The sequence below is a fragment of the Hoplias malabaricus genome, chromosome 6, assembly GCF_029633855.1.
Source record: "Hoplias malabaricus isolate fHopMal1 chromosome 6, fHopMal1.hap1, whole genome shotgun sequence".
Lineage (NCBI taxonomy): Eukaryota > Metazoa > Chordata > Actinopteri > Characiformes > Erythrinidae > Hoplias > Hoplias malabaricus.
The window spans coordinates 41,531,695-41,553,421 of NC_089805.1; the positions used below are offsets into that span (position 1 = coordinate 41,531,695).

The 21,727-nt window shown below is 38.2% G+C and overlaps 1 protein-coding gene across 1 annotated transcript in view; it reads right to left on the reverse strand.

Moving 5' to 3' along the window:
• The window catches only part of skic2 (SKI2 subunit of superkiller complex), a 37,855-nt gene extending 21,025 nt beyond the window's left edge, over positions 1-16,830 (reverse strand). Inside the window, exons 1-19 of the mRNA XM_066673937.1 lie at positions 16,740-16,830; positions 15,240-15,361; positions 14,715-14,836; positions 14,400-14,517; positions 13,939-14,053; positions 11,099-11,173; positions 10,846-10,899; positions 10,522-10,679; positions 8,194-8,361; positions 7,611-7,756; positions 7,363-7,509; positions 7,057-7,141; positions 6,806-6,912; positions 6,373-6,519; positions 6,159-6,255; positions 5,846-6,058; positions 5,427-5,537; positions 4,075-4,186; positions 2,843-2,961 (exon numbers count right to left, since the gene is read on the reverse strand). Coding sequence (XP_066530034.1) covers positions 2,843-2,961; positions 4,075-4,186; positions 5,427-5,537; positions 5,846-6,058; positions 6,159-6,255; positions 6,373-6,519; positions 6,806-6,912; positions 7,057-7,141; positions 7,363-7,509; positions 7,611-7,756; positions 8,194-8,361; positions 10,522-10,679; positions 10,846-10,899; positions 11,099-11,173; positions 13,939-14,053; positions 14,400-14,517; positions 14,715-14,836; positions 15,240-15,361; positions 16,740-16,752 — 2,229 coding nt within the window. The 5' untranslated portion in view covers positions 16,753-16,830. The remainder of the gene's footprint in view (positions 1-2,842; positions 2,962-4,074; positions 4,187-5,426; positions 5,538-5,845; positions 6,059-6,158; positions 6,256-6,372; positions 6,520-6,805; positions 6,913-7,056; positions 7,142-7,362; positions 7,510-7,610; positions 7,757-8,193; positions 8,362-10,521; positions 10,680-10,845; positions 10,900-11,098; positions 11,174-13,938; positions 14,054-14,399; positions 14,518-14,714; positions 14,837-15,239; positions 15,362-16,739) is intronic.
• Positions 16,831-21,727: the final 4,897 nt, after the last annotated feature.

Here is a 21,727-nt window from a genome sequence, read left to right on the forward strand (position 1 = left end):
TGAAATAAGCAGTCAAACATGGGTTACAGAAAAAAATTTCAACATTTTGGACTGGTCCAGTCACAATCCTATCGAGAATCTGTGGCGGGAACTAAAGACTAGAGGGTGGGCAACGAAAACGCTGAAACCTCAAAGACCCGAACATCGTTACAAAACCGTAGTGCTTCGAATTCCCAGTGGAGATGAGGAAAAGACTTGTTAGCAGTTATAAGAGGTGTTCTGTTGCTGGGATAGTAAACAAAGGCTTTGCCACTGGTTACTGACAAAGGGAATACAGTAAATAAATCTGAACATTTACATCACTGGCATTTAGATCATTAACATCTCTAGTTCAGTGTCTTACTGTCTTATGTGATTTCCAGCCGGAACAAACTTAAAGGCTAAGCACCACTTAATGGACCTCCATTTTTGCTTTAAAACTGACAATTTTATTAAATTGACGGAAAAACCCGAGCTCACTATGGAAATTCTTGAACGCAACCGTGACGTCACTGGTGGAGAACAGCTGAACAACGCCGCGGTAAAACACCGTTATGACGGACTGTTATGACAGTATCTAGCTAAATAACCAACATTATTCATGACAATAGCTTAGCAATAAGCTAAACTCAAATGTAGAGGTACCGTTATTCTTGTAAATGTGATCGAAGTCGAACTCGAATTCATCCGACACTATAAACCTCCGTAATGCAGCTACGTAGCCGAGTATAATCTGAGACACCGAGTTTAGCAAGTCAAGCTAACGTTAACTAACACCGACTAAAACAGGCGAAGTGAGTGTCCTTACCCTGTTTACCTCCATGTTACAGAGGCTCTTGAACACCTTTCGTTGGTGTCCTTACATGCCCATATTGTTGGAAAAGCGCCAGTGAAATGAGCTACAGATAACGGAGTGAGCGGATGGGCCTTTCCAAAGTGCCCGTTTAAAGTGGACAAATTTAGTCCATTTTCTGGATATTTTGGGATCTTTGGGCCATTTGTGCACAGATGTCTCACTGTACATTGAATGATTGCAGCCAAAAACAACACACCTTTTCGTCATTTTGCATTAAATTAAGTGCAACTTCTAGAGTTGTCCACCATCTACGTCACAGGCAAGAGGCCTAACATGTTTTCTGACTATCAATAAACACAAGTTAGGAACTATCTGTTTGACACTTTCATATAGCTGGTGCTTAGCCTTTAATGGTCAAATTAAAATTCTCTCAATAAAACTTGGCATGCTCAGCTTTTGTTGTTAATCATGTGGTATCCAACAAAAGTACCACACAAAGCTATTTAATGTTCTACTGCCTAGGTACATATACTTTAAATAAAATGGAAGAAAATTGGGGACAAAACATAAAAACGGTGAATCCACATAGATGATGGAGGCAGGCAACACATCAATACACTGGGATATGATCATGTTAATATTCACCTAAACTCCTAAAGGATTTACTGTGAAAATCAACCTACAAGATCGTGACAACATGACGAGAGAGGTGTTTTTAAAAGTCATTATTCATCTCAGTACAGAAAAAGACTGATTAACACAAACATGAAATAAGGGCTAAAATAGCACAGTGTTAATGACTAAGCTTATAAAGGGCTTATGCAATCACCACCATTATTCAGAATGCCTTGCAACGTGAGTACACAAACATGGTGGACTATTAGTGGAATCTGACTGCAACTGTAATGAGACTAGCAATACTTTTAACATTTAACATTTCCAGAAATGTTTGGGATTTCTTTTTTAAATATTTGCCCATTTTAAATTTGATGCCAGCAACACGTTCCAAACAAATTAGGAAGGGGAACAGAACACATGTAAATATGTGTAATGCTAATAAAAAAAATGAATGAAGTTATTTGTTTAATTAATTAAGTTTTATTATTATTTTTTTTTAAAAGAGCATCTCAGAAAGCAGATGTAAAAGACGCCGTCATCCATCATCTCAGTGGAAGAAAAAGCCCAAACTCTGATCATGATAAACACATTCTGAGCAGCACAGGAAGTATTTCTGCTAAACTATTAGCGCAAGGCTCAGTGACAATTACTTTCACCTAGCTTCCCCAACAGCGGTGCTGAAATGAAAGGAAACAAGGGTTTAACGGAGCTGCAGACAATGAAACATCGCTCTAATGAAGAACAGACTATTTTTAACCACCCTCCACTGACAGTGTGAGAAGGGAAAGACTCAGATTAAAAACAAAGCCTTCAGCTGGTGTTTGAGCCAGACTAGAATGAAGATCAGAGAGAGAGAGAGAGAGAGAGAGAGAGAGAATGCATAAGGAAAAGCAGAGAGTGGAACAAAGTGATAAAGAGAGAGAGAGAGAAACAGAGGGACAAAGAGTAAAGACAGACAGCAAGAGGAAGAGATTGAGAAATTCAGAAAAAGAAGAGCATCAGAGTTAAAGACAAAGAGAGGAGGGCGAAAGAGAGAGAGAGTGAGAGAAACCGATTGTTACAAAAATAGCTCTCTGCTGAATTATAAAGAAAAAAAGGCCACGCTTCACAGATTCTTACTAATTAACGTTCCAGGGTTTTGGGAGCTGCTGCTATGAAGGGATTAATTAAATTACAATTAAAAACTATATACGAGAGATGCATGTATGAGACCATACAAGTGACAACCATGCAACATATCTTCGCTGTCCAACTAAAAACATGCAACAGGAGACTGTCTTAACGTCCAAGGGAAGCCATTGTAAAAAGATTTTATTCCAAGTAATTTCAGAGCATTTCTACTGGATTTGAACATTTGATTAACGTTAATCAAACCTGCAGTGCTCATATATATATATATATATATATATATATATATATATGCTACAGGAGAACAGCTGCAGGACTCACCAGCATCATCACATGTAGATCACCCATGTCATGGACTCCACTCTTACAGAGGATGATTACAGTTCCGGTTGGGTCCAGTCCTCTTCTGCCTGCTCTGCCAGCCATCTGAATGTACTCTCCTACACACCAGAGCAACACACACACCAATTAGGCATTTAAGTGAGCTGATTTATCTGCTGAAATATAAGGAATGTGCTAGATCTGGGCTCCGTATTTTAGTAACTGAGAACCATCACACAATCTTAGTAATGGAAATAACATTAGGCGGTTCTTTGGATGTTATATACACTTTTGTATGTACAGTTACTAACACTAAACTAAACTTTAGTGTTAATAATTGAAGGCTGATTTATAACGACCATAGAAAATCCCATCAATTATGCATGCACAACCACAACTAGTTTGAGGCTGTATTTAAAGCTGTGCTGATAAAAATTCAATCTAATTTAGCAAAACTTCACTTTAGTAAATAACTAAATAGAGGTCAATTTGATATCAGTTATGTGCATTAATAGGATACAGGTGAAAACAGCGAGGTGCTTGGGGCAGGACACAGCGGTGCTCTGCGCTTATAGCAGGTGTTGAAGGAGAGGCAGCGCTGTGTTAAACCTTGTTTTAGGGCTGTAATGATGCAAAGAATGGCCTCATTTTCTTTCTACTCTGTCTTCACGTGTACAGAATTCTCACTTAGTTTTTCTCTATTTTTGCCTCTGGATTTAGTCCTTCTGGGTTTTGGAGCTTTTCTGGGGCTTAGTCTCTGTTTGTTATTCTCGTTTTTACTTCGCCCTTTTTATAATAAAATCCAAATGTAGCCTGTCTCTAGCCTTTGCTTACGTCCAGTCAGCAACTGAAACTGAGCTCTCTTTACACAGATTTCTAGAAAAAACTGGGGGTTCGTGTTCCCTCACTGGAAAAAAAGCAGAGGAACGCTGTGTCCCCCACCCACCCACCCGACGTTCCCTATTGGAACATTTCTTATTAATAATGTTCATGCAGGTTAAAAATCAATTGTCAGTTTACACAGGTGTCATGTAGCCTTTTGAACACTGCCTACACTTGTGTTTCTGAAAGTCAGTGTAAGCTTGACATTAAAGTTGGAAAAGAAAAGTGGAAAAGTGTTTTTGTCAAACGGCACTTATTGGAATAATTACTTCCAAATGTTGTAGCTTTGCTCTAGTCACCATGAGGGTTTATACAAGTGCCTAAACACAGTAAAATGTTTGACTTTTTACCAGGCAGGAGGTTCCTGAAGCCGGTTCCATCGTGTTTGCGGATGCTGTCGAACACCACAGTGCGGGCTGGCATGTTCACACCCATTGCAAACGTCTCTGTAGCAAATAAGACCTGCAAGAGAGAGTGCAGTCCTTTGATGATTTAGATAGGGCATGCAGTAGTACTAGGGCTGGCAAAAACAAATCACATCTTACATTATCGTAATACGCGTTATGTCAGTATTCATTTGCCTCTCTTATGTATATTCATTCATTCATTATCTGTAACCCTTATCCAGTTCAGGGTCACGGTGGGTCCAGAGCCTACCTGGAATCATTGGGCACAAGGTGGGAATACACCCTGGAGGGGGCGCCAGTCCTTCACAGGGCAAAACAGACACACACATTCACTCACACACTCACACCTACAGACACTTTTGAGTCGCCAATCCACCTACCAACGTGTGATTTTGGAATGTGGGAGGAAACCAAAGCACCCAGAGGAAACCCACGCAGACACAGAGAGAACACACCACACTCCTCACAGACAGTCACCCGGAGGAAACCCACGCAGACACAGAGAAAACACACCACACTCCTCACAGACAGTCACCCGGAGGAAACCCACGCAGACACAGAGAAAACACAACACACTCCTCACAGACAGTCACCCGGAGCAGGAATCGACTGCAAAACTACCTGCTGCGCCACCGTGCCGCCCACCCACTTATATATTTATTTATATATATGTTTTACCTTTAGTCAACCTTAGTTAAGCCCCTTGCAATTCTGCAAGTCCACTTGTCTTGATATTTTATATGAAAGCTGTGTTGTAAAATTCAAAATCAACCATTTTAAAAATAAAGAAACATTTCAACTTAGGCCAAAAAACATGAGGAGTGTATCAATGTCAGTATAAAATATTCATAAACTGGACAAGAAATTACATCAGTGAAGAAAAAAAAATAAACAAAAAAAAGATATTTAAAATAATTCCCTTTGAATCGTCTGCTAGGTCGAATCCAATCGTTTAATCCACTCTCTTTCTCCCAGTCTTTGATTTAATTATTACATTCAAAGATTTGTAAGTAAACTAAAAAAGTAAAGTTATTGTTCTACAACTTCATGAAAAAAGCATTATTTATTAATTTTTGTGTCAGTTTGTTTGATGTGCACCCCTGCTATAAGACATAAGTGCCTATAAATTTGTATTCTTCTGTCAAAGCTAGTTCACCCCTGTAGAATATGAACTTGGGGCAGTATATATGCAATTAAGAAAAAAACTTGGGTCTATTCACTGCAGACTAAACACACTGATAAAGGGTTTTACAAAGTATTTTTGTATCACTGCCAAAACCTGAAGTGAGACATACTTTTACAAGTCCTTTTGAGAAGAGCATTTCGATGACCTCTTTGAGGATGGGCAGGATTCCACTGTGATGAACTGCAATCCCTCTCTTCAGCAGATCCCTCATCAGTAGAATCTAAGGGTCAAACAGTAGCATACATCACTTTAAACAGAAGTTACTATTAGAGCAAGACATGCTCAAACCACCAGCAAAAAGAAACAAGAGGCACCACCAGAACTTCCCCCAAAGTTTTTTCCTATCAGTTATAACCCCATGCCACTTCTCTACCTCTATTATGGCATGAGACATGATAATGATAACTGATTAAAATAAGCGTTCCCTGTACCCTCATAACTACCCCATAGTAAAATGTTTTTAGGGTTGATACCATGTCAGAAACCACAAACATCATTTAAACATCAAGACGAACACAGCTGCAGTACCTGAGGCAGCTGGCGGTCTCCTCCTCTGAGACGACTCAGGCTTTTGTGGAAAAAGGAGTGGATCTCGTTCTTTTCTACAGAAGTGGTGAGATCCAGAGAGGTCAGAGAGCGAGCGTTTTCATCACATCGTGTGCGGGAGAAGGTAAACGCCACGACTGGGGTCTGCTGCCTCTGAGACAGGTAATTCAACAGAGTCTGCCATATGGCTCTGTCCTAAGAAACACACAGAAACAAGACATCCCCGTTCACATTAGTTATTAGTACCTATAAAAGCAAAAAAAAAACCCTACAGTTGTGTAAAATCAGATTATACCTGGTTGGGTGTGGTGTTTTGGGATGCATTCTTTGCACCAAATGACTGAGCGTGTTTACTGGTGCGTTCCTTTTTTGCCTCCACAGCAGCATAGTACCTACACACAAAACCGATATAATCTGTGCAACACATTCTCATTTGACCAGGTGTGTCCAAACGTTTGCAAAGTATCGCATAACCTCAATAGAAATAAATGATTAAAAAAATATCTCACCCTTTGGTGAGGAAGTTCCCAGTGGGGTCCACCAGCAAGAAGAGCTCTTTCTGAGTCTTTGTGCTGTTCCCTGTGTAGAGATAATGCTCCAGAGGCACAGGCCTCTTCATTGTACTGATCACATAGATCGGCCTCTTCTTAATGCGTCTGAGAGAAAGTGAACAAGAGACAGAGACATTATAATTAGTTACATTCATTCACTGTATTATCAGATAACTGCAGTATTTTTATGGTTTTTTAAAATGTAGCTTATTTGACCCTGTTTCATCTCAGCAGAACTATTCTTCAATGCTTTCCTCAATAAATCAGCCATTTTGCACGGACATATAATAATATAACATTATTTAATTTCTGAAAATACACAAGATTACACACTAAATACACAAAACACTCAAATGCCTGTGTGTGTGTTTATACATATGCAACAACATACCCAATCCACTCACTGAACTCCACCGCGTTAGGCACTGTAGCACTTAGCAAAATGATGCTAACATGCTCAGGCAACATGATCAGTACCTCTTCCCATACTACACCCCTCTGGCAGGTGGGGGGGGGGGGGATACAGAGAGTGAGACAGAGATAGAGGGGGGAGGGTGAGAGGGAGAGAAAGAGAAAGTCAAGGTGTGTCAGTTGTTATATTTACACTCATGCTTTTATATATATCATTGTAAATCTTCTCACCTCTGCATCATTGATATAATGAACCTCATCAAATATTACCCACTCAAGATCTCGAATGACCTCAGACCCATTATAAAGCATGGACCTTTAAGAAAGAGTGATAGAGTTTTAATTCATTAATTACTATTTATGTAATAAATATTATTACAAAAACTATGTTTTGACAAAAATATAAATACAGGTTTCAATCAATGTGGTGGAATTCGTCATTCATTCATTATCTGTAACCACTGGAGCTGTGTGACTGTGACGCTACCAGCTTCGCTACAGTGCCGCCCATGAGGTGGAATTGTTGTTATGATATACCTCAATATCTCTGTAGTCATGATGAGGCAAGAGCCTTCAGGGTTTAACTGGACATCTCCGGTCAAAAGGCCCACGTCTCCAAACGTGTTCTTAAAGTCTCTGAACTTCTGATTGGACAGTGCTTTAATAGGAGAGGTGTAGATGGTCCTGTCAGGGAAAAACTGACAGCTTAGAAAAGGTACAATGGGTACAAAAAAACATCACAGAGAACAATTTAATTAAAAATATATATAAACACACAAACTCACCTGGTCATGTGTTTCTGGGAGAGAGCGATTGCGTACTCTGCCACTACTGTTTTCCCAGCCGAGGTGTGGGCAGCAACAAAAACAGAGTCATGAGCCTCCAGTCGGAGGATAGCCTGCTTCTGGAAGTTGTCCAGCTCAAATGGATACTGATACAGAGTGAGAGACAGCAACAAATTACATTAAACAGAAACATACAGCCCCTTCAAATTCAGCCACAAGGTATTTGCATTTCAATATTCAGATACTGAAATCACTATTCAGGTATACCTTACAATCATCAGTATACCATGACAATAAAATAACCAGGTCATCAACTCAGCAAAGGGCTGGAGGCACTTAAATATTTAAGCCTAGGGCCCACCATTAATTTTGTATCCATTATTTGTTGGATACACAAATAGCCCAATGTGTATTTTGACTGACTAATGATTTTTTTGCATTACTATTATTTAATTTAACACCTATTCTTACAAAAAAAAAAAAAATGTCATGCCACCCTGAATTTTACTACATATCACTGTAGTCTATCAATCTATAGCCAGATGTCTTGTTAGTTATAATGGCTGAACTGGGTAAGATGTACTTTAAATGCAGGATCTGGAATCCGCTTGTAGAAATCATCACAAGGTGAGGAGATATCCACAGGCATTGCCCACTTCCTCTCTTTCTTCTCCTCTTTGTCTTTTCTCTTCCCTTCATCTGTTTTGCCAGATACTGAGACTTCAGGTGAAGTTGGGGAGGGCACTGCGTCCTGGAAAGAGTGAAGAAAAAAATATTACAAACAGGGTTTTTTTTCTACCTTAAAAACAGTGGTATTTAATTTGACCTATCCCCTGCAAAATCCATATTTTACAGAAAATAGCTTATATATTACTACACTCTATACAGGGGTTGGACAATGAAAGTGAAACACCTGGTTTTAGACCACAATAATTTATTAGTATGGTGTAGGGCCTCCTTTTGCGGCCAATTCAGCGTCAGTTCGTCTTGGGAATGACATATACAAGTCCTGCACAGTGGTCAGAGGGATTTGAAGCCATTCTTCTTGCAGGATAGTGGCCAGGTCACTACATGATGCTGGTGGAGGAAAGCGTTTCCTGACTCGCTCCTCCAAAACACCCCAAAGTGTCTCAATAATATTTAGATCTGGTGACTGTGCAGGCCATGGGAGATGTTCAACTTCACTTTCATGTTCATCAAACCAATCTTTCACCAGTCTTGTGAAGGCACCGCCTTCAGGACACAATGTTTGGACCATTGGATGCACATGGTCTTACTGGTGCCATGTGCAGTTAATGAAAATTGGCCACCAGGCTGCTCCAATTTAGCCATGAAACCTCCCACACTACAATGACAGGTGTTTCAGCTTCATTGTCTAACCCCTACGTACAGGTGTTGGTCATAAAATTAGAATATCATGAAAAAGTTGATTTATTTCTGTAATTCTATTCAAAGAGTTAAACTTGTATATTATACTCATTCATTACACACAGACTGATATATTTCAAGTGTTTATTTCTTTTAATTTGATGATTATAACTGACAACTAATGAAAACCCCAAATTCAGTAGTTCAGAAAATTAGAATATTGTGAAATGGTTCAATATTGACACCTGGTGCCACACTCTAATCAGCTAACTAACTCAAAACACCTGCAAAGGCCTTTAAATGGTCTCTCAGTCTAGTTCTGTAGGCTACACAATCATGGGGATCCAAAAGACGACCAGTGACACCTTACACAAGCAGGGCAAGACACAAAAGGTCATTGTAAAGAGGCTGGCTGTTTACAGAGCTGTGTCCAAGCACATTAATAGAAAGGCAAAGGGAAAGAAAAGATGTGGTAGAAAAAAGTGTAAAAGCAATAGACATAACTGCACCCTGGAGAGGATTGTTAAACAAAACCCATTCAAAAATGTGGGGGAGATTCACAGACTGGACTGCAGCTGGAGTCAGTGCTTCAAGAACCACCAACACACAGACGTATGGAAGACATGGGTTTCAGCTGTCGCATTCCTTGTGTGAAGCCACTCTAGAACAAGAGACAGCGTCAGAAGCGTCTCGTCTGGGATAAAGAGAAAAAGGACTGGACTGCTGCTGAGTTATGTTCTCTGATAAAAGTAAATTTTCTGAGATACTGAATTTGGGGTTTTCATTGGTTGTCAGTTATAATCATTAAATTAAAAGAAATAAACACTTGAAATTATCAGTCTGTGTGTAATGAATGGGTATAATATTTCACTTTTTGAATGGAATTACTGAAATAAATTAACTTTTTCATGATATTCTAATTTTATGACCAACACGTGTGTGTGTGTTTATATATATATATATATATATATATATATATATATATATATATATCCTCATTCATTCATTATCTGTAACCGCTTATCCAAGTCAGGGTCGCGGTAGGTCCAGAGCCTACCTGGAATCATTGGGCGCAAGGCGGGAATACACCCTGGAGGGGGCGCCAGTCCTTCACAGGGCAACACAGACACACATTCACACCTATGGACACTTTGGAGTCGCCAATCCACCTACCAACGTGTGTTTTTGGACTGTGGGAGGAAACCGGAGCACCCGGAGGAAACCCACGCGATCACGGGGAGAACACACCAACTCCTCACAGACAGTCACCCGGAGCGGGAATCGAACCCACAACCTCCAGGTTCCTGAAGCTGTGTGACTGCGACAATACATGCTGCACCACCCTGCCGCCCTATCCAAGAGGATACTGAAATGTTTAATTTAAACGAGACATTATCTTTTACTATAAAGACCATATTTCATATAAAAAACAAACTGGGCACTATGCAGGTGTTTTAACATAATATTGATATTGTAAAACACTTTTTATTAATATTACAATTTTAAAATATATTACAATATTTATATTGTAAAACACTTTTACCTTAATGCCCAAGTCCTCAAGGCTGTTGGTTCTGGGGAGTTTTGATGTCTCTCCACTTTCTGAGACATTCTCTTTGTCCTCACCCGTATGATCAATGATGTCATCAAAAGTGGACAGCAGTGACATCAGGTTCACTTCAGCTTTTATGGTCTTGGCCTCTGCATCATTTACCGAACAGATACAGAGAGGGTGAGATATTAGCCTTCATAACACTCATAATGCTAGGGATACACAGTACACCTTAAGTTATCTGGCTAACTCAGTAATTCTGCTTTATGAAATAACCCACTTGTCAGAATAGAGAAAAACAGCTGTGGCTCAAACCTTTGTCACTGAAGTCCATCCCAGCCTTTAGTCCTGGAGGAACAGTCAGTAAATCTGCAAAATAAAACAAGTCATGACAGTAATGTGCACAATAACTTTAGTTAAATTCTGTGTCAGACACAAGTTCAGCTTTTGAATATAATAGAACTGAAACTGTTAATCTTGGCTAATGATTGAGTTATTCTAACAAATAAATATATACTGGTCAGATATCTTCAACAACCTTCAACACACATATATATAACATTCATACCATGTTCAAAGTCAATGTCTTCTTCCAGCTCAGACTTTTTCTTTATCTGCTCTAATGTCAGTTCCTCCATACCAGCTGAAAAAGAGGGCAAAAAAAAAACCTCAGAGAAAATACATAGGAGTATACTCTAATAAATCCATAGCATCACTGTCAGCTTCTCAGTGATACTATAGCATTGCTGGAAATCAAATCTAAATGACTGTGTCCCACCACTCTCAGCCAAAATATTTCGAGCAGATTAATATGAAACAATGGGTATCTAAATGCACTGAACATGACAGGATTACAAGGAAAACCAAATACAGGAGCTGGGAGTTGAATACTTATATGAAAAGATACTTATATTAAAGTGATGTTTAAGAATATAGAGATTACCATGATAAAAAAGAAGGGTTTGGAATCAATTACAAAGCAATTTATGTTATTTATATACTGTTATCTATATGAAACATTAGTACATTGGAATTGTCTGCAATGGTACAAAATACACAAGAACAACTACTTAGTAGAGTGAGGGGAATACGAGAACAATTTAAATAACTAAACTAATACACTGAAACCTTGACTTACGAGTGAATCATCTTACAATTTTTCCAAGATACGAGCCGTTGCTCGATCAATTTTCTGCTTTAAGATGCGAGCCGAGATCTGAGATATGAGCGAGCGTTATGAACTCTGTCATATCGCTGTTTTTTGTAGCATTAAGTGTGTAGGGAGTAAACCAAGTTAAGCGATAGAGCAAGAAAAGAAAAACTCTCCCAAACCTCCTCCACCTCCGAAAACGTCCTGTGATCTTCAAGGTACATACACCTAATAGAACCAGTTTATTTCTTTACATTCTCTTTTATTATATACTATTATTTTTATACATTATTTGTTATTTATAAATTAAATTTTTCTTATTTAAAAACAAGTAACAAAAAAGTGTTGTGTTTTTTTTTTATGGGGGGGGGGCGCTGGTATGGTTTAATAGTATGCTTTTTTTTAAATTAAATTAAATTTGACACACGTGCAAATTGAGTTACGAGCTCGGCCACAGAACGAGTTTAACTCATAAGTCAAGGTATTACTGTATTTCAAATTCAACACAAAATGCCACTTTTAATGACTACTGCAGTCATTATTCAGCCACTTAATGACAAGCATCTTTAGTATTTATTAAAGAACACTTTGCTGTTATGACCTGCTACAAATGTGATGCATAGCCAGACACCAGATTCTAGTAGCATTCCTGAGGGTCCAGTGTTGGCTTGTGAGGTCGTTGTAGAGTCTCAATCTTGAAAAGAGAGGGAGTTGGATTCATTTTAAGACAGGGACTTTAACAAGAGAAGTCTAACAAAGTAAAGCAGCCCCAGAGCATTACTGAGCCACCACAATACTTTACTGTAAACAGGGCGCCCCTTTCAATGTATGCTTCATTATTTCTCCTCCAGACAGAACTGCAAGCATTTGCAATCTTTTTGTATCGTTTTCCTTGCTTTTGCAAGGCAATGATCTCTTTTCTTACCTTTTTGGACAATTCTCCATATTTTTAACTTGCAATCAAACGCCCGTAGTCAGTCCATATTTTTAATCTGAAGCCTATGATTATCAGGTGAGACTGAGAGAACATCTGATTTGCAGAGTGTGCTCTTATGAGCAATTCTATTCAGGGGTGTTTAATAATTCTGAGACTGCAGTAGTCATTAAAAGTGACATTTTGTGTTAAATTTAGAGAAACTACTCCTTATATTAACTGTGAGCGCTACTGAAAATGTTCTCGCTCGATTTGTTTATTGCAAGTAGCTGAGAATTTTTTAATTTTGCTGACAAACCTAATTAGCTATAGGGGTAAAATATTTTGACTGCAACTGTACAGGGGTTGGACAATGAAACTGAAACACCTGGTTTTAGACCACAATAATTTATTAGTTAGCCCATCTAGCACAAGTATTGGGCCAAGGGAATGCCATGATATGGCAGCCCAAACCATCACTGATCCACCCCCATGCTTCCCTCTGGGCATGCAACAGTCTGGGTGGTATGCTTCTTTACACCGTAACTCTCCCAGATGTGGGGAAAACAGTAAAGGTGGACTCATCAGAGAACAATACATGTTTCACATTGTCCACAGCCCAAGATTTGCGCTCCTTGCGCCATTGAAACCGACGTTTGACATTGGCATGAGTGACCAGAGGTTTGGCTACAGCAGCCCGGCTGTGTATATTGACCCTGTGGAGCTCCCGACGGACATTTCTGGTGGAAACAGGAGAGTGGAGGTGCACATTTAATTCTGTCGTGATTTGGGCAGCCGTGGTTTTGTGGTCATGTTTTTTGGATTCAATCTGGGTCAGCACCCGAACATCCCTTTCAGACAGCTTCCTCTTGCGTCTACAGTTAATCCTGTTGGATGTGTTTCGTCCTTCTTGGTGGTATGCTGACATTACCCTGGATACCGTGGCTCTTGATACATCACAAAGACTCCCTGTCTTGGTCACAGATGCGCCAGCAAGACGTGCACCAACAATTTGTCCTCTTTTGAACTCTGGTATGTCACCCATAATGTCGTGTGCGTTGCAATATTTTGAGCAAAACTGTGCTCTTACCCTCTGCTAATTGAACCTTCACACTGCTCTTACTGGTGCAATGTGCAGTTAATGAAGATTGGACACCAGGCTGCTCCAGTTTAGCCATGAAACCTCCCACTAAAATGACAGGTGTTTCAGTTTCATTGTTCAACCCCTGTAGCTCCTACAGTGAGAATAATCATTGGGCATGTTTTACACTAGAAGTGAAGTATGAGAGAATAGTGTCTATGACTAATACAGGGAGAAACAGAACAACCTTCATGAGTGCTGTACCTGGGAGAAATGGGTAGTTTGTGTTGCTCCCTCGCAAGCTTTCTGATGGAGGTCCCGGCTGCCGTTGCAATGACAAAGAATTCTTTGCTGACAACTCTGTGTGCTCTAATAAGACCTTAAAAAGAGGAACACATAGACAATAACCATCTCCGTAATGTTATAAGAGAGGTTACTTTGCCATGAGTACTATGCAAAGTCTTGTGACGGACTTGGTGTCTAAATCGACATTATTAATGTTGATGTAATACATTATTCACTTGGCTGATTTTAATCCAATCAAGGCATTTTTCAAGTTTAATAATTTCATCCATCATTTGAACCTGAATCACAGCACTTCATGTGCTACTGCCATGACACACTGACTGTAGACATCTTGTTAAAACATTCCAGTGGCATGTTTCGTTAATGAACCTCTTTATGAATCACTGGTTTGTTCTGAAGTACTGTGATTGAAATGCTACCTCAGTGACGTCCAGCAGGTGACCGGTGGTGGGGTCTCTGACCACAGACAGACCAGAGTGAAGAGGAGAGAGAGAACAGTGCAATAGCGATTCCACACACCTGTTTCTCTTACTCAACCTGAGAAACAAAACTGCATATCAGGACAAGTTTCAGTTTTGCTGGATAGTTTTACATTTTTAAATTCAAATGTTAATTCATTCATTAATTAATGGCAATAAAAACCTTTGAACAGCATGTTACACATAGGGTGCCATATAACCATCACATAACGACAGAAGGAGAAATACTGAACCAGGTAAAAGAAGGTTTCCTACTTCAGAAACTTCTGAAATGCATCAGTGTTGTCATGTATGGGCAGCCAGGCCGGATCCTGCAGGAAACGCTTCTCCACTTCCATCTTCAGGTCCATACTGGTGGGAGGAAGCCCATGAGGGAGCTGGAAGAATATCAGCAATGTATCAGTAAGGTCAGGTCTAGCAGACATGGTATTAATGAATATATTTATGATAAATGTAATTTGATATTAGATATTACACCTGTTGACTCTAAAAACAAGTGTGTCTCAAAAACGTGAACTGTACTTTCTACTGAGAAAATAAATTAATTTAAAATTCATCATGTCCTAACACATAATAATAATATTAATAATAATAGTCAGAATAACAATAAAAATACTAACAATTACAAAAGGCTTTCAGGCATTTTGTACTCAAACCCCATTAATTTATGAGTTGAATAACTGAACAATAAAGTATGGATAAAGACCCTCGGTTCTGACAGTTGACAGTGTTTTTTTATTAAAAATAAAATGTAAAGGTTGATAATTGTGTGTAACTCACTGTGCTCTGTGGCTGTAGTGGATGGTTTCCAGGCAGTGAATGTGTGAGAACCTCAAATCTCCCTGAGCAGCCCATCTCCAACAGAGAGAGAGGCAGGTCATCCTTGCCAGGAGGGGGCAAATCTGGATAGAGTTTTATTTAATTTTTTAAAGATGACTATGATAAGGACACAAGAGCCTACAGATGAGGTGTGTAAACAAAGACATAGGTTCCCGGCGGCACGGTGGTGCAGCAGGTAGTGTCACAGTCACACAGCTCCAGGGACCTGGAGGTTGTGGGTTCAAGTCCCGCTCCGGGTGACTGTTTGTGAGGAGTGTGGTGTGTTCTCCCTGTGTCTGCGTGGGTTTCCTCCGGGTGACTGTCCGTGAGGAGTGTGGTGTGTTCTCCCTGTGTCTGTGTGGGTTTCCTCCAGATGACTGTCCGTAAAGATGGGTGGTGTGTTCTCCCTGTGTCTGCGTGGGTTTCCTCCGGGTGACTGTCTGTGAGGAGTGTGGTGTGTTCTCCCTGTGTCTGTGTGGGTTTCCTCCGGGTGACTGTCCGTAAAGATGGGTGGTGTGTTTTCCCTGTGTCTGCGTGGGTTTCCTCCGGGTGACTGTCTGTGAGGAGTGTGGTGTGTTCTCCCTGTGTCTGCGTGGGTTTCCTCCGGGTGACTGTCTGTGAGGAGTGTGGTGTGTTCTCCCTGTGTCTGCGTGGGTTTCCTCCGGCTGCTCCGGTCTCCTCCCACAGTCCAAAATCACACGTTGGTAGGTGGATTGGTGACTCAAAAAGTGTCCGTAAGTTTGAGTGAATGTGTGAGTGTGTCGCCCTAAATTGTCATAGGCCAAGACATGAGACATATGCAGTGTTAACTGACCACTGATGAAGCCCTAGAGGACGACCAACACAAACGTTGCAGCAACAGATGAGCTACTGTCTCTGACTTTACATCTACAAGGTGGACCAATGACGTAAAAGTGTCTAACAGAGTGGACAGTGAGTGGACGTAGGTTTAAAAAAGAACTGCTGGATCTAAACACCTTGTACCAGAGGAACACAGATGGGTTAACCTCTGTAGCTGTAGAACTGTATGCACCTATATGGTCAGTGGAGCTTATAACATGGATCAATGTATATTAGACTGTGTAATTATTTTTATTAAAAAATATCTTGGTGTATCAGTGTATCAGGGCTGGGCAGTGACACATGATATTATCTGATTAAAACAAACAAACCAGAAAATTGTATTTTTCCATGATATGGGACTTTAAACACAAAACCTTTATATGAATAAAGCGTAAAAATTAAACTAAGACAATTCTAAAACTAAACATAAACAAAATTTGAAGACAAAGACTAGTAAATTCTGCAATTCACTTAAATACCCTGCTTAAATCAGCTTGCAAAGTTTAACTGACACTAATTAAAATCCAGCTCTTCAGTAGTTTCTTTACGAAGGAAAAGAAACCCTCTTAAGTGCTATAATTAATTGCGTGAAATGCTGAAATGCAGTGTCCTACTTACCTATCTTTTCCATTTCAGTTTAAAGTGTGTTACATTGACGTCTCTGAAGCAGCAGAAACACACACAGCGAAAGCAGGAAGTTACGTATCGGAAATGCGTAGACTAAGGCTCCGTTCCAATCCGAATTCAAGCTCCATTTTAGCGCACTAGGAAGTGCGTCAACACGACAGTTATTTTACTGCGGTTAAGCCAGCCGCCGTTTGAGAAAACACGGTTAAACTAGCCGCACGTCAAATTTTAGTGCGCGTATACTAGTGACAAACCGGTAATACTCAAGGAGCGTGAAGACTTGAGCTTATGCCCTTCATTTTAAAGCAAAAGTAACGGCATTTAACCGGTTATATATTGGTCATTTCTAGTAAGCAGTCCATACAATCAACAGATATCAGTTCAGGGTTTACTACACTATCTATCTATGAAGTATGAGATGATTTTACTGTATAGTTTTTATGTAAATGACATTCAAAATCCCTATAATTGTCCATTGTTTTTTTTTACCTGAGTCAGGTTCACTGCTTTATAATATGGTTATTTCTAATAAGTAGTCCATACAACCAACAGATATCAGTTCTGTGTGTACCACACTATGTACCTATAAAATATGAAGTGATTTTACTGTATAGTTTTTAAGTAGATGACATTCAAAATTCCCATAATTTTCCATTGTTTTTAATGATGACTCGTGTACTGCTTTATATGGTCATTTCTAATAAGTAGTCCATACAACCAACAGATATCAGTTCAGTGTGTACCACACTATGTACCTATAAAATATGAAGTGACTTTACTGTATACTTTTTGAGTAAATGACATTCAAAATCACAATAATTCTCCATTGTTTTTAATGATGACTCAAGTTTACTGCTTTATAAAATGATCATTTCTAATAAGTAGTCGACACAAACAACATATATCAGTTCAGGGTGTACCACACTATGTACCTAAAAAATATGAAGTGATTTTACTGTATAATTTTTGAGTAAATGACATTCAAAAATCCCATAATTGTCCATTGTTTTGAACGTGTCAAGTTCACTGCTTTATAAAATGGTCATTTCTAATAAGTAGTCCATACAATCAACAGACATCAGTTCAGTGTGTACCACACTATATACCTATGAAATATGAAGTGATTTTACGGCATATTTCTTGAGTAAATGATATTCAAAATCCCCATAATTTTCCATTGTTTTTAATGATGACTCAAGTTTACTGCTTTATAATATGGTTATTTCTAATAAGTAGTCCATAAAACCAACAGATATCAGTTCTGTGTCTGCCATACTATGTACCTATAAATTGTGAAGTAATTTTACTGTATAGTTTTTGAGTAAATGACATTCAAAATTCCCATAATTGTCCATTGTTTTTTAACATGAGTCAAGTCCACTGCTTTATATCATTAAAAACAATGGAGAATTATTGTGATTTTGAATGTCATTCACTCAAAAACTATACAGTAAAATTACTTCATATGTCATAGGTACATAGTGTGGTACACACTGAACTGATGTCTGTTGGTTGTGTGGACTACTTATTAGAAATGACCATATTATAAAACATTGAACTTGACTCGTGTTAAAAAACAATGGACAATTATGGGACTTTTGAATGTCATTTACATACAAACTATACAGTAAAATCACTTCATACTTTATAGGTACATAGTATGGTACACACTGAACTGATATCTGTTGGTTGTATGGACTACTTATTAGAAATGACCATTTTATAAAGCAGTAAACTTGAGTCGTCATTAAAAACAATGTAGATTAATTGTGATTTTTGAATGTCATTTACTCAAAAAGTATACAGTAAAATCCCTTAATATTTCATAGACAAATAGTATAGTAAACACAGAACTGATATCTGTTGGTTGTATGGACTACTTATTAGAAATGACCATTTTATAAAGCAGTAAACTTGAGTCGTCATTAAAAACAATGGAGAATTATTGTGATTTTGAATATCATTTACTCAAAAACTATACAGTAAAATCACTTCATATTTTATAGGTACATAGTGTGGTACACCCTGAACTGATATATGTTGTTTGTGTCGACTACTTATTAGAAATGATCATTTTATAAAGCAGTAAACTTGAGTCATCATTAAAAACAATGGAGAATTATTGTGATTTTGAAAGTCATTTACTCAAAAAGTATACAGTAAAATCACTTCATATTTTATAGGTACATAGTGTGGTACACCCTGAGCTGATATATGTTGTTTGTGTCGACTACTTATTAGAAATGATCATTTTATAAAGCAGTAAACTTGAGTCATCATTAAAAACAATGGAGAATTATTGTGATTTTGAAAGTCATTTACTCAAAAAGTATACAGTAAAATCACTTCATATTTTATAGGTACATAGTGTGGTACACCCTGAGCTGATATATGTTGTTTGTGTCGACTACTTATTAGAAATGACCATTTTATAAAACATCAAACTTGAGTCATCATTAAAAACAATGGAAAATTATGGGGATTTTTAATATCATTTACTCAAAATTTATACAGTAAAATCACTTCATATTTTTTAGGTACATAGTGTGGTACACCCTGAACTGATATATGTTGTTTGTGTGGACTACTTATTAGAAATGATCATTTTATAAAGCAGTAAACTTGATTCATCATTAAAAACAATGGAGAATTATTGTGATTTTGAAAGTCATTTACTCAAAAAGTATACAGTAAAATCACTTCATATTTTATAGGTACATAGTGTGGTACACCCTGAACTGATATCTGTTGGTTGTATGGACTACTTATTAGAAATAACCATATTATAAAGCAGTGAACTTGACTCAGGTTAAAAAAAAATATTGGACAATTATTGTTATTTTGAATGTCATTTACTCAAAAAGTATACAGTAAAATCACTTCATATTTCATAGACACATAGTATAGTAAACACAGAACTGATATCTGTTGGTTGTATGGACTACTTATTCAAAATTACAATTTTATAAAACATCAAACTTGAGTTAACATTAAAAACAATGGACAATTATTGTGATTTTGAATATCATTTACTCAAAAACTATACAGTAAAATCACTTCATACTTCATAGATAGATAGTGTAGTAAACCCTGAACTGATATCTGTTGATTGTTTGGACTACTTACTAGAAATGACCAATATATAACCGGTTAAATGCTGTTACTTTCTTTAAAATGAAGGGCATAAGCTTAGGTCTTCACGCGCATTGAATATTACCGGTTTGTCACTAGTATACGCGCACTAAAATCTGACGTGCGGCTAGTTTAACCGTGTTTTCTCAAACGGCGGCTGGCTTAACCGCAGTGTTATTTTGTAGGGTTCCTGTCTCTCATAGTTGTCCACAAAACAAGTTAAATTTCTGAGGTTCAATTTCAAAATTACTATTTTTTATAAGTACTTTAATCGATCGAAATCGAAAATAATAATAATAAAAAAATAGAAACATAATCTTTGTAGTCAGTCACAATATATTTGTTTAGATCAAGTAGAGAAAAAAATATGGAGTCATTTAGCTTTGGGGAAAATACTATGGAATCTAATTTGCAGTTCTAAAATAAACACATGCATCAGATTAAATCTGTTTACTAGTATTCGGTTAAAAAAATGTGCTCACACCTTGGAGAGCTCTTGCACAAAGCAGATTGACATGATTCATGTTTCCAACAGCTGAAACAAAAGAGAGGATTATAAAACTTCTTCAAGAAGGGAAATAATCATCATGGAAAGTCGCAAAACATGTTCCCAGTCAGCTGTGTCTAAAATCTGGATCAAGTACAAACAAAATGGGAAGGGTGTAAAAGGGGAGCATACCGGTAGACCAAGGAGGATATCAAAGCGTCAAGATAGTGCTGAGGCTATGATGCTAATGTAGTGCTTTAACCCTATAAACATCACATATCAAATATGATATATGATTTAAAGAGGTGGCTCTTTCATCATCTAATGAAGAGAAGTACAGAAACAAACTTCCATCCTTTTGGGGCCAGTGTTCTGAGTTTTTTACTGAACTGTGAATGAAGTGGAAGTGGTAAATTTTCATGCATTTACCAAAACATTACAAAATTATTGCTATCATCATGAAAACACAGGAGAAAATCTCAAGGCTACTTTTTACTAAACTGAAGCAATTCCAGGTATGATTTGTATGATAAGCATTTTTTGTTCCATTTCATAGCTGTAGTGTATTCTACTGGTCAAATGTTCATTAATTAACTATAATATTCAAAAAACTCAATCTGTTCTTTACAGCAGCAAAACACATTTAGACAATTTTACAAAGTGTTTTTATGAAACAAACATGTATTTTTAGTTTTCCAAAAGCCTTTGTGTGCAAAAAGTGTCGGCTCAGTGGTCAACATTTTGTGAGACTCAGAGGAAGAAGGTGATGATACAGAGGAGTGTGGGAGGTCTGTTGAATGACCTCAGACCTGAAGCCAAGGTTCAGACAGTAACAGAAACACCTGTAGTGCCCCTAAATATGGAAACACAGTTGTACAGATCAACAAAAAAGAGCCTTTGTGGTTTTGGTGTTTTTATTACCACCAGTTTATGAAATGTGAGAAGGTCCTCATAGGTCAAGGACCTCTGCAGCAGTGTTTCTCTTCGGCTCAATGATGTGTTTTCCTGATAAGTTCTGAAGAACAGAGACAATCATTTGATGTTGATTATTTAATTGAAATTAATCTAAATAAATTGTTAAAATAAACTGTTTATGCAGTGAACAAAATAAAAGAATATTTGTAAATGCATAAATATGACACATTCATTCATTAATTATCTGTAACCCTTATCCAGTTCAGGGTCGCGGTGGGTCCAGAGCCTACCTGGAATCATTGGGCGCAAGGCAGGAATACACCCTGGAGGTGGTGCCAGTCCTTCACAGGGCAACACAGACACTCACACATTCACTCACACACATACACACACACACACACACACACACACCCTCACACCTACGGACACTTTCGAGTCCCGGAGG